The 12,691-nt window shown below is 48.1% G+C and overlaps 1 protein-coding gene across 1 annotated transcript in view; it reads left to right on the forward strand.

Moving 5' to 3' along the window:
* Nucleotides 1–12,691, forward strand: part of LOC131289660 (neurexin-1) — a 78,109-nt gene that overhangs the window by 27,947 nt on the left and 37,471 nt on the right. The window contains exon 5 of the mRNA XM_058318957.1: nucleotides 10,104–10,239. Within this exon, the coding sequence (XP_058174940.1) occupies nucleotides 10,104–10,239 (136 nt within the window). The remainder of the gene's footprint in view (nucleotides 1–10,103; nucleotides 10,240–12,691) is intronic.

A 12,691-nucleotide genomic window follows, 5' to 3' on the forward strand; every position in this document is an offset into this window, starting at 1 on the left:
GAGTGGCATAAACCCCGACCACGGCCTCCGTAAAACTCTTAGGCACCTAGACGACATTGATTAATGGTGCTTAAATGATCTGACGCAGACGTTTGCAAGCCTTCAAATTACTCCAAGAGGAACGAGAGTACGATCTCTGATCCTGGAGAGGGTGGTTATAATACTTTCATTTCCACACCGACCACTCACTTCCGAGACCGTTCGCTTCCCATCTCTTCCACAGACACTTACTTACGTAGGTTATAGGCGCACATATAGGCACAACACGGAATGCAGCACTAATTTAGCTTTTCTTATACTTTCTCGTTCTTGTTTTCTTGTTTCTGATGTTTAATTGCATACTTTTGTTTGTCTCCTGCCACATTTGTTTACCTGCACCTGGTCGACTCCGGTCCACGTGGGTTGTAATGGCTGGCGTCTTCACCGACACCACCAACACCACCACCACCACCACCACCTCCAACACCATCATAACGCACGCGTTTGATATTGCGCATAAAAAAAAACCTTCACACACCACGCACCAGCACAAACACAGAAGCAAACGGGACGGTTCCTTCCCGCGAACGCCATCATCCGGCGGTCTGGAGGGAAAACTGACCGCCGGGCGCTTTGCACAGGACGGGCGCAGCAACGACCACGCCGCCGGCCAATGGCGACCGGCACGGAACGCACAATTCGGTGGCATCTATCCGCCCAACTACGACCTCGTCCACCAGTGCCTTCGCACCCTGCCGTCCGACAAGGTGACTAAGCGCCGTAGAGGAACCACCCCATCCTAGAGCCATCCCAGTCACTGTGGTCTCGCACTATCTCACATTCATCCGCTTGCTCTGTCGTATCTCTTTCTCTCTCTCTAGCTCTCGCTCTCTATCTTTACTCCACTCCTAACATGGCATCTTTGTTGCCGAACAATCCCGTTGTAATTTATCGCCAACATTCCATCAGTGTATTGCTATTACCGTTTTTAGTAGATATTCTTTGTGCCATACTTGCTCGTTAGCCGATCATCGTCGTCCTTCCGGTGTACGATGTCACTGTATCTAATTTCTCATGCTCCACACGGAATTTGCTAGATGTTTGGAAAGTGGATAAAAAAACTATACTGCTAGCATCTGTTCAAAATTATTTCTTTCTATCTTTTACCGTTCCATATCTGAGAAACTGTATAATATGTTGAGTTTTTTGTATAGATTATTTACGATTGAGCAAAACATCTTTTGTTACATGGTGATAAGAACTTTATTTTTTGTTTCCAGGATGGTACAAACCAAATTGTGATTTATTCTTTGTTGCAGTTTATGTTTGTTCTAACGATGTTAAAAGGCAAGAATATTGATTATAGTTTTCATAATATCCTGATGAACCCTTGGTTAGTGAAGTGTTCCACAATTATTTCAAGATATTCAACTTCAGATTTTGCTGCTGATACTTGAAGGAGTGATTAAAATGAAATTACTTACTACTTTACGAAATACTATAAAAAAATTGTAGACTCGAGAAGACTGTAGAGTAAATAAGGTAATGAGTTGTATAACCACCTCAAACAACCTCATTTAAACATGTTTAACATCACTCTAGTTTAAAAAAAACATTAGGTTTTCAACCTCGAAATCGAATTTGGGATTTCCGTTTGATCGAAACTTAAAGAAATGAAGTAATGAGGGCAACATCCTCATTATTTGTTGATGCATCGCTGAAAAGCTTGCGGGTTCTCTTCGCCCCCCCGAGCGTCTCCATTGGTGTTCGTTGTTTTACAACAATCAATTATCTGCAGTCATCAACGATACCGTTCCGCACGCTCCGAACCGGATGATTGCCAACAGGCGAATTCTATGCGAGGGCTGCTAGAACATGGCATTTGATACCAATTGACATACCGCACGGAGGAGGCGTAGGGTGGGGCAATGGCAAGCGGCAGCCCCCGAGGGCATGTGTGAAATGGCGGCAGCTAACCGCAAAGAGCAGCAGGAAAATCGAAAACCACAGCCAGATGCCACGCGTTAGCATTCCCACCCCCAAAAGGCCCCGTGGGCGTTTTGCGCCGATCCTCGAACCTCCCCGTAACCGTAATTTCGAAAGCTAATTCAACGCCAGTACACGGCAGCACAAAATGCAAGGCTACTGCGTCGGGGCCGATATATTGCATGCGCGGCAGTACGAACACAGTCACAGTGGGTGTTGAGTGTACGATTGGGTGGCCGAAATTGGGTACGACAGAAATAATTACGCTTCGATTGGAATCATTTGAGCTGGCTGAAGAGGAACAAGTGGCCGTTGCCTTCGGAGGATTTATATGCATTTGAAAGGCGCTGAGGAGAATGCTCAATAATGTCTCGTATGCAACAATGGGGCTTCCAATTGGATGTGACACAAGTTCAAAACGATAAATGCTTATAAAACTTTGTGCAAAAATGCACGGATGATTTAAGGCATCCGTTAATGAGGTAGTGAGTTTATTGAAAATTGAAAAGTAGTTTTATATTGCCTGATAGACGCATAAAATTCTCACAGTGCAACGTCCATCCCACGGAATGGTCTCCCGTCAAACACCAATATCCAATTTGTACGGAAATTACTTAAATCGCATCGGCAGGCATCGGCGGGAATAGGACAAAGAACGTTAACATGTGTCACCCGTTGCCAACCCGACTTTACCCGGCTTTCCCTATGCTTTCTGTTCGGTAGGGCGAGCCCTTTTTGATCCGTTTGCAAACATTCGTTCGTCAGCAGATTTCGTTAAACGGATCGAAACGGCGTGCTGCCGGTTTTTGTGGTTTCAAGCGATATTACTTTTTTTGTGTTTGAATCACATCCGAGGGAGAGAGAGAGATAGAAGAACCACCAATGATTTCACATGGCGGGGACAATATCGGGCTCGAGTGTGCACGACGTGAGGATCGTAAAAAGAAGCGTGCGGTAGTTGAAATTGAAATTTTTCCACTACCATGACATTACCCCGACTGGCAAGCCGGTGTCCCCGGTTTCGGCTACGGGCCGTGCGTTGTTTGGTTGTGAACAAGCATCCCCATTTTGAAACCCTTTTCCAATTTCACTTTCTTGCACTTTCGAGCAGCATATGTAAGCCCCCCGGAGGCCATTCGGCCGCCAACGGGTGTCCATTGTTTCGCGTCCGTTCCGGCCATCTGCACCGTATTGTGGCCAGTGTTGTGCCGGCGGATTTCCACAGCTAATGACGCCGGTCGCACCAAGCTGCGGGCCTCCGCAAAGAAATATATTAGTCAGTCTCGGGGAGCCTCCCTCGGGGAAAGGGGCCCGTGCTGCAATTCGTGCACTTTGCGCCATGGCGCCACCAAAACTGTGCCGGCCCCAAACTGCGGCGAAGTATGACTTTTATGGAAATAAATGTTCTACCCACCCACCCCGTCCGATGCGAGCCCATTTCGGCAGCTAATGAACGGTCCCTCCGCCCGTTTGCTAAGTCGGACGAATGTGCCGTTCGTAATTAAAATGCTGCTCTGGCGGAGTTTTCCGGCTTTTCGCACGCCCCGGCTCCGATGTCGGCCCTTGGGCACGACAAACTCGCACCGAAAGTAATAATGGCAACACATAAGAAAAGCACAAACACAGGCACACATATTTATAAACACGCCAAAGGCGATGGAATGGCAATAGAACAAGCTGTTTGGGAGATTGCGCCCTCCCACGGATGCCACCGAGTTCGGACGTCAAAACCCACACGGGCCGCCGAGAGGGCTCCTTTCGCTGGTTGGTGTAGGTTGGAATGGACCGTTCCGTTGGCTCCTGATGGCAGCAAATGACCGCTCCAACGGTTAGGCAACCATCTGGCCAGTGGAGATCTCCAATTGGTGGCGTATTTTTTTTTCTTTTTGCCGTTCGGGTAGACTTACGCTTACGAGATGGCTCATCCCATTATTTCCGTCACCAAACCGGCCGAGAGGATCGAATGGATCTAAACGGGTGCCATTGGACGCGCCTGGTGCACTTGGACAGTTCGGCCCGAATATTAAGTGTGCTCGTTCGGAGGAAGCAAATTGTTAAGGAAAAAGCGTACACCCTGTTTCCAGAGAGTGGGCTTTCACAAAAACGAAAAAAGAAACGAGACTCCCATCTGGAAAACTCTCCAACAAACGGGCCAGGTCCCCTTGACGGCAACGACCCTCAAAAGCCATGTCATGGTCGCACGGGGGAAAACTCATCCGAGCGCAACTAAGAAACACCAGGTTTCCTAGAACAACGTGCCTTCCGGTATGCACGAACTCGCGACACCTCCGGGAAAGGTAACGCTTGGCTTTTGGGGAACGGCAAGAAACGGTTGGAATTGGAAATTCAATTACTTTCACTCTACCGCCCATTTTCTGCCGTCGTGGTGGAATGAGGCGAACGAAGAAAAGAAAAAAGACTACCGCATTTTTCCTGTGGTATCTCGCCAAGCAAAAAGCGATGCTCTCGATGCTTCCGGCTCTCAACTCGACTCTTTGCAAACGCCGGGCCTTAGGCTTCAGCCGCCGCATCCGGTCCGGTCAGCGATGTTGCTGGCGCGGGGGAGGTGGGGAGCGATCCATTACTTGGGACTTCCGGAAAGCTCTCGTTTAATAATAGATTTGCTATCGGCATTGTCTCACAGGTAGAACACAATTTGTGTCTTTCGTTTTCCCTCGCAAGCGAAAGCGCCAACTCCCGGATGTAGTTCTATCCGGGCCTGAAGCACCCTTTCCGGGATATGCGCCGGATGAAGTGTATGTTTTGCGGCCAAACCAAAGTCGTTCGAGTTGGTTCGGATTCACCCAATGCACTCAGGTGCCAGGTAGGTTCTCCCGGACGGTTGAAGAGCAATTAAAAACCGGTCGCCGGAATTTCCCGAACAGCTCTTGGTCATGTGTCAACAATCCAGTGTGATCGATAAGACAACGGCTCCGGCAGTTCAGGCTCGCAATCAAGAATGGTTTATGTTGCCCTGTTTCCGAACTGTGCTGAATAAATCCAACTCCTTTCGAATTAGTGTCGCTCGAATCAATCGTGAATTGGTCTCGACCTACATGGACGGTTTAATAACACTTTATTACATTTATTCCAAACCAGCAATTCTAGCCTTTTGATGTAATTTTAGCCTCGTAACACCACGAAGCAGCAGGTGTAGCTCGTTCCACGTTACCACACAGCATCATCATCAGCTGCCTTAAAGCTACTTCCTCTCGCTGTTAAAAGCCTCTTGCCCTTCGGGGTTCCATTTTTTCCCCTAACCTCTTTTCACAAACTTTCTTCATAAAGTCCGCTAACAACGGCGATCATCGTTTCTGTGCCGTCATTCGGCATCAAACCGTCGGGGTATGGCGTGCCTTTTTAAGCGTCACTCACCGAAGCCATGCCTTTCCGATGCGACTAAAATTGCGGAAAAAGTGTTCGTTTAACGAGCAAAGCCAGACACACTCGCACGCGAACACACTCGCACACCAAGAAGAGGAAAACGGGGAAACTACGAGTGAACAGATTAAAAAACTTTGTCCCACATCGCTCGTATCGAGTGATGCGAAGGAGTTCAGTAATGTTTGCCTCGCCTTTTTTCCGCTTTCCACATCGGGGAACCTAGCGAGGGTACAGTTTTCAAGCACTAGTTCAATCCGAGAAATCCACTGCCGAGGGTGGAGCGGGATGGGAAAAAAGGTTTTCCGGTAGCCATCCTGACCGAGCAGACCCTTCCCGCTATCCGGTTTACATCCAACCGAAAGAGTTCTCCGATAACGGTGTTCCTTTTCCTGGATGCGGAGAAAGAAAATCGTACAGCGCGTCTTATGGCGCTCTCACTTTTTTGTTTTTTGACGAACGAAAAACTAACCAAAGGAAAAGTTAATCCGCGACATATGTACCGAATGGAAATAAATTATGACGGAACCGCCCGGCAGCGACTTTTCAAATGTTAGTTTTATAGCTCTTTTCGTGGTATTTTTCATTAGAGTTTTCGTTTTTGGCAGGACGAACAATTTTCCAAAAAAGGATTTAAGAAGTATAACATAATTGCCATTTTGTTTCACGCAGTGTTTGTAACAAAAAACCGCTAAAGAAATTCTTTACACACTAAGTGAAAGTATTTAAATTCAAAATAGTTCATGCAAATGTGATCCCAACGCAAAACAACTGTATTAACTAACTTTCCTGCGGGTGAAAAATTGATGTTTGAGCAGCACTCAAAACAAAGTCATTCTCTTGCATAACGCTTCTGCCGCATTCGCGTTACATACATCCCAATTTGATCGCTCCAACATCCTCCTCCCCACCACCCCCGAAACTCACCCTATCCGTCCCGTGGCTGGCTCGACCTCGAAAGTATTGCTTGGGGTGGGATCGAAAAATCCAACCTTATCGCCGGCATCATAATCGATTTATGTCCCTTTGTCTCGATGCTGCGCCTCCGATCAAGCCTCCGGTGTGCGAGAGCCGGAGTCCTGACCTGGGTTGGGGACATTTCCGCCCGGTGTCCTGAGTCCGTCTCCCCGCGCGACTGCTCTCCACGGTTCGGTCGGGCGCATCATCATAAATCAACTCTCAATTACGATTCCTGGCATGCCTCCGGGTTCGGAGGGGACCCGCTCACTCACACACGTGCATCATTTCCATTTATTTCGGTCACTTCGTCATCGTTTCGGAAAGTGTTGCCGTCCCATCGTAGGGTAGTCTTAGTTTAGGACTCATGGGATGATGCTGGGATAGTTTATTCTAAACAGTTTCCACAACCGAGGAAGGACATTACCGTCAGCTCTCTGTCTCGCTGGGTGTTAAGTCAAAAAAGTGAGAAAAAGGAAAAACATCAAACCAGCATCATCAAAAACCGTCCAAAGTCACATTCGAAAACCATTCGTTCAGCACCGGTGCTCGGGAGATCGGACGTAGGATAAACGAATTTCTTTTTCAATAATCTGTAGCCGCAACTGCAGCCGGCGGTGCCACCCCGATGGTAAATCCCTGTCGCTCCGGACACATTTATCTGCCATTTATGACAAACCGTTTCGGCCATCGTTGTCACTTTTATACTCGCCCGAATTTCTGGGGTGTTTCGTTGTCCCTTCCGGTCGACCTGGTTGGATTGCTTGTGTGGCTTCCAAGGATCATTGTGACTGTTGAAAGGGATGCTGCATCACATATATTTTGTATCCCATATTATAGAGATGAAACGTGAAGAGTAGCTTACTAACATGCGTAAGCCTTCAATGATTCAACAATTTCTATGCTTATGATTGGAATTGGGTTTTTTTGTTTTATCATTTACATTTTTTCATCCTTCCACTGATATGAATAAATAAATAAAAATGTCTTCTCCTTTCTTTTACAATTACGATTAATAACGCAATATTTGCTAACGTTTTATTCATTGCTAATGGTAGACATATGAGCGTTCTGCAAATATCACAGTTTGTTGATTAATTTCAACGGTCGGGAGGTCTCCTGGAAGAACTCTTCCGCTTCTAGACCGATGAAATTCAATCAAACGTTGGGCGCAAACATTTTACAACTCCCATTCCCGGATTCAGTATTCATATGTTTGTAACAAAATATTTACGCAAAGCTCCAACAACGGCGAGTGATATGAAAATGATTAAATGTCCCGTTCTGGGAAAAGCTGAATCCACGCGCAAAGGGAAAGGATTTGGAAAGGATACTCCAGTCCTTCTTGCTTGCGAATTTTCCCTTCCCAGTTTAGATGGATTTCTGAGTAGAGTCTCTAAATTTGACATCACAGACACGCCGAAGGAAGAGTTGATCCCCAAGCCAAGCGTCTCCGCAGTTCCACCCCCGGGGGACGGCTGCTAACGACACTCGAGGGTACCGTTGGGGGCGCCAAGGTTGACGATGACGACGAGTTGATGGCCACCGAAACGGTGGGTCGCGGAACAGGACGGATGTGGGATGAGTGTGGATTTCCCCCTTTCGCACGATGCTCGAACTTGAACCAAATACGTTCCTTCGAGGCGGGCCGAGGTTTCGAGGCCCTGGTGAAGGTTAAAATTTAATATCCATTCCTTCCCCGACCCTGCCCCTCGATCCCACGCCCGGTCCGTTCCTACGCCCCACAGGACGATTGCGGCGATAGTCCTGTTTGCACCATCTTTTTAATGAGGCTAAAGTAGTTTACGTAATTAATGTACGAGAGCCTGGGGAGCAAGTGGCCGTAATGGTTCCAGCCGTGGGTTGTGACGCGCGCACGCTGTATAGTTGGGAGTGGTAGGGAGCGAGGTTTTTTTTCCTCCACTCCACGCCACCAGAGGTGATGGGTTTTTACACAACCCGCTTCCGGGGCGCCTTTCTTCGCTGCATTAACTCATTACGCTGCGTGCATGAGTCGTACGGTGTGTGTGGGTGTGTGTGCCGGTCCCCATTTGCAATTTAGTTGATGATGCCGGGAAGAAGCAGGCTAGCGCTGCCATTGAAGATAATTTTGAATCCTTGCGACACTGTTTTGATCCATTAATTAGCACGGGACCCATTACCGACAGACCCGAGACATCGTCGTCATTAAAAATGCATCGTGCAGCGGAGATGGGAGCTGTGAAATCACAGCTTGCACACCACTGGATGGTGTGACAAGTGATACGGCAGGGTTTTTCGAAATGAACTTCCCAAAGAACATAATGAACGCTTATCGGGGTATCCTAAAGCATTCTCCCGCAGCATCACGGCGTGGCGCACCATCTGTTTTCGTTAGAAAATGCGCTCCACACCACAAGCACATACATGGCATAGAGGATCACGGCCATGGCGTGCCCTCGCCTTTGGGGCACACTATTCACGTCTGCTGCATAACATCGTTCTAATACAATTATGAGAACGAATGATTCCCACTTACTTCCCATCGAGGCGGAAAAGGGAACCGGCTCGGCTTCGGGGAAGCTGCAATCACATTGCACCACGATTTCTGGTTCATTTTTTTCTTCCTGCGCCCGGCAATGGCGATGAAAAATATATCCCACTTTACGCTTGCATGGGTGACCATCATTTTTCATTTCCATTTCCAAACCAGACAACCGGTGGGACGTTGTATGTGCCCAACGGTATGGTGCAGTTCTTAGTGGGTGTGTTTGTACGCTTCTTTTCTTTTTTTTCCGAAGGGCACGAGAAGAAAATTTTCTGCCAGCATGTCTTTGCATTAGCTGTTCGCGTTGTTTAACTTCGTTTGCAGTGGCGTGTCCGGGCATTCAAACATCCTCCAGGATGGGATGTATTTTTTTTCCTGCGGACAGATATTTTACAAGAACTTTTCCGTCGTTTGGTTGGCGCAAGGGATTTCCTGGAACTGGACGGAATACAATAATTTATCACAATCTTAAATCTTACCCGAATAAAGAGACACCTTTTCACAATCTGTTGACAAGGTTTAAAATATTCTGTGGTGTTATAAAGTTTGTGTTTTTCTGATACCAACGCATTAAAGTTTCAGGAAAAATTTATACTATTTTCTATTGCTCATGTAGAAGATGCTAATACTTGAAATGTAAATTATAAACACCTTTGTTTTGAAAAGTAAGCTTTGTTTTGTTTTTCTCTTTATAAACTTTTACCTAAAAAGATACAACCACCCTAAATTTGTAAAAAAGCACATATTACAACAGCGAAGGGTATTGTCCTCGTATTTGGCCGTTAGCGAAAAAGATACAGCAATTCTAAAATCAATACAACATCAGTCCCGATTACATTTTCAATTTGTCAACCTTGTTCAATACTCGCTTCCCAGAACTTCACCCATGCTCGTTATTATGTAGAGTTTCTCGTTCGGTTCCTCCTTCCCGGTTCCTTCCGCGAAGGATCCCAGCATCGCCAACCGTGCCGGATGTCCATCGGTTGGTGATGTTCGAGCGGGAAGAATAAAAAATCATCCCCGTTTGCAAATGCCATTTACCAGTTTGTTTGCCCTGCTCCGCGTAGTGCGCGCCGTTCCGTACGCCATCACCATTCGCATGTTTGAAGCAGCCAGCAGCGGAAGGAACCCGCTGGGCACCCGGAGCAGCTTGGCATCCCTTTCCGGGCAGGCTCCGGGCTCGTAAAAGCCAACTGCTCCTCATCATCGCTGGCAAATCATACTAACAAGCTGTTGTTTGTTTTTCTCTGTCCGATTTCATCTGTCCTTGCAGCAACTGCGCACCAACGTTACCGATGCCTGCGAGCGCCACGATCCCTGCCAGCACGGAGGCATCTGCATATCGACCGACTCGGGCCCGATCTGCGAGTGCCGCAACCTGGAGTACGAGGGAACGTACTGCGAGCGAGGTAGGTACCCGAATGCACCACCGCGTACTAAGCTCGATCCCGCACCACCGGGATGCGACCTGGAAGTCCCTAATCCGGGAAGCGTATCCGGTGCGGCGCCGTAATCTTTTGGGGCGCGCGCTTTGTGTCAAACGTCGCAAAGAAACCGTAAACAATCCTCCAAAGTTACAATCGGTCCCGAGACAGAACCCCGGCTGCCGCTCATCGGTGCGATAAAGTAGCTTACAAAGTTTCCCATCTCTACAGTGACAAAGAGTTCTGCAAGACCGGCCTGTAAAGCTCCACCATTGCATTACGGAACTTATTCCCGGTCCGGAATGGAATCATGACGTTTTTCTAACCTTTGTTGACGCGTTGTGTTCTCGTTCCGAAGAAGCGCTGCTGCGCTACGAGCTGTTGTCCTATTTTATACGGTTTTATATGCACGTCTCACGAATGGTTCGATAAACCTCCCGCTCGGACGAATCCTCCAAATATTGGCGTAGCGTCGAACGCAATCGAATGATGGCGCTATTTCCCCGCCCCATTCCGGCAATACGAGAAAAACGGATTTCCGCTTTATGGTTCACCGAAGGCCGAGCTTTCGGTTGCCTTGCACGCGACAAATATTAGTGATAAACAGCAACAACCCAAAATGGTCCCCCCTCCCAAAACCGAACCCCGGGGGGAAGAAATTGGCACCGGAAACCATTTTTGTCGCCGTCGCCGTCGTCCGCTCGGTGGAAAGCGTTGCGGACGCATTCCTTCCTGCCACCGGAATGGCCCGATGATGGTCGACGAATTTATGGCCAGTTACCGAGCGTAATCAATTTATGATTATCGAAAGCATCGAATGCGCAGCGGCTCATGCGGAACCAAAAGGAAATGCGCCCGACAACCGGCACTTGGTTCGATCTGCAGAAGTTTACAAATCCAAACCGTTTTCGTAAACTGGCCAGGACACAGGTTTGGAGATAAATACAATGTTCTCCTCCCCGCTGGGGCATTAATGAACGCTGCGAGATTCGATGTAAATCAAGATTTTCAGTCAGTTCTGTTTGCCTCCCGGGTGAACAGTATTTTCTACGAATGCCGTGATTCTTCTTTTCGTTTCCGATTTTTTCCTTCGCCATGCGCTCCGGAATCCTCTCCGATCTAGGGGCACCGAATCGTACTCCAGGAAGAAAACGCTTGGGAATGGGAATGGGAATGGATGGATTCTGATAAATCGCCCCGAACCGAGGGGCTTAGTGAAGCGTGAATCCGTTGTGTAATTGTTTCGTTTCGGAAGATTGTTTTCTTGTCCGGTATTTGGTCTCGGTGGAATTAATTTTATTTCTTTCGGCCTTCTTTTTGACCGCTTCCCGCAACGGTGTGAGTGGTGCAGGAGGGGGGGAGGGAGGAGGAAATGGGTCTAATTTAATAAATGTGATTGATCATCCGTGAATGACGGGAAACTCATGGGGTGCGATTATTCGTCTGTGACGGTTGCGCTGGAAGCGGACGAGGTAAAGAACGTCCGAAACCTTCGGCCATGCGAAAGACCGGGTTAGCAAGAGTCGAATGTGTTCGCTTTTCGATCGATTGGACTGGATTTGAGCATAAGCCGAACACATGTTCCCCGCCAATCCCTTTTGTGCAGTGAGGTATTTTAATTTCACTCCCACCGTTCGATACGTTTTCTCAAGAGCTACCGTTGGTTGCCGATGGCATTTCACGGCAGAAACCATAAGCTGGACAGCAGAGCTTAACATGTGGTGGCAAGTACATTGCCACAACGATTCCGAGCAAGTACTCCGGAGCGCAGGATCTGGCTAGAAGTATGTGCTGGCTGCATGGCACCTAATCGGAATGGAGCAGCTTCGGTCAGCTCTACCTTGGCCGACGGTGAATTACGTAATCCAATTAATCCAGCACAAGAGCCCGGATCTACAAATAACCCGGTGGCTGGTGCCACGCACATCTTAAGGCACGACCGGAATGCTCCGGTTGGTCGGGTAGCCAGAGTCCCCCCAGAAATCCCCCTCGCACTAGGTTGGATTCACATATATCGTTTCATAGAACAGACCATGCTCCATCGGAGACGTTACATCGTTGCGCCGTCGTAAACCTTTCACCCTTTTGAGGGCTCGGTTTGCCGTATCAGTTGCAAATAACCCGCCCAGGTGCCGGAGAGATGTAACAGGAGTGGCGTGAGGTTGGGAGCGGTGCCATTGAAATGTAGACATTTACACAACCTTGCCCCATTTTCGAGGATTCCAGCTCGCTCGTCGTAATAAATATGAATTTCAAATCAGGGCAAAGCATCTCACCGGTCGGGCTGGGGATGTGGGAAGATCCTTATACCGTCGACGCTAGTCGGCACAAGGGGCGATCAGTGGTGGGAGGTCATTGAGCGAGAGCAGTGGCGTGCCAGATTTCCAGCGCCGAACTTATGTAAAGATTCATAGACTATGGACGAAAGGCATCGGTG

The sequence above is a fragment of the Anopheles ziemanni genome, chromosome 3 (genome assembly GCF_943734765.1).
Source record: "Anopheles ziemanni chromosome 3, idAnoZiCoDA_A2_x.2, whole genome shotgun sequence".
In the NCBI taxonomy this organism is placed as follows: domain Eukaryota; kingdom Metazoa; phylum Arthropoda; class Insecta; order Diptera; family Culicidae; genus Anopheles; species Anopheles ziemanni.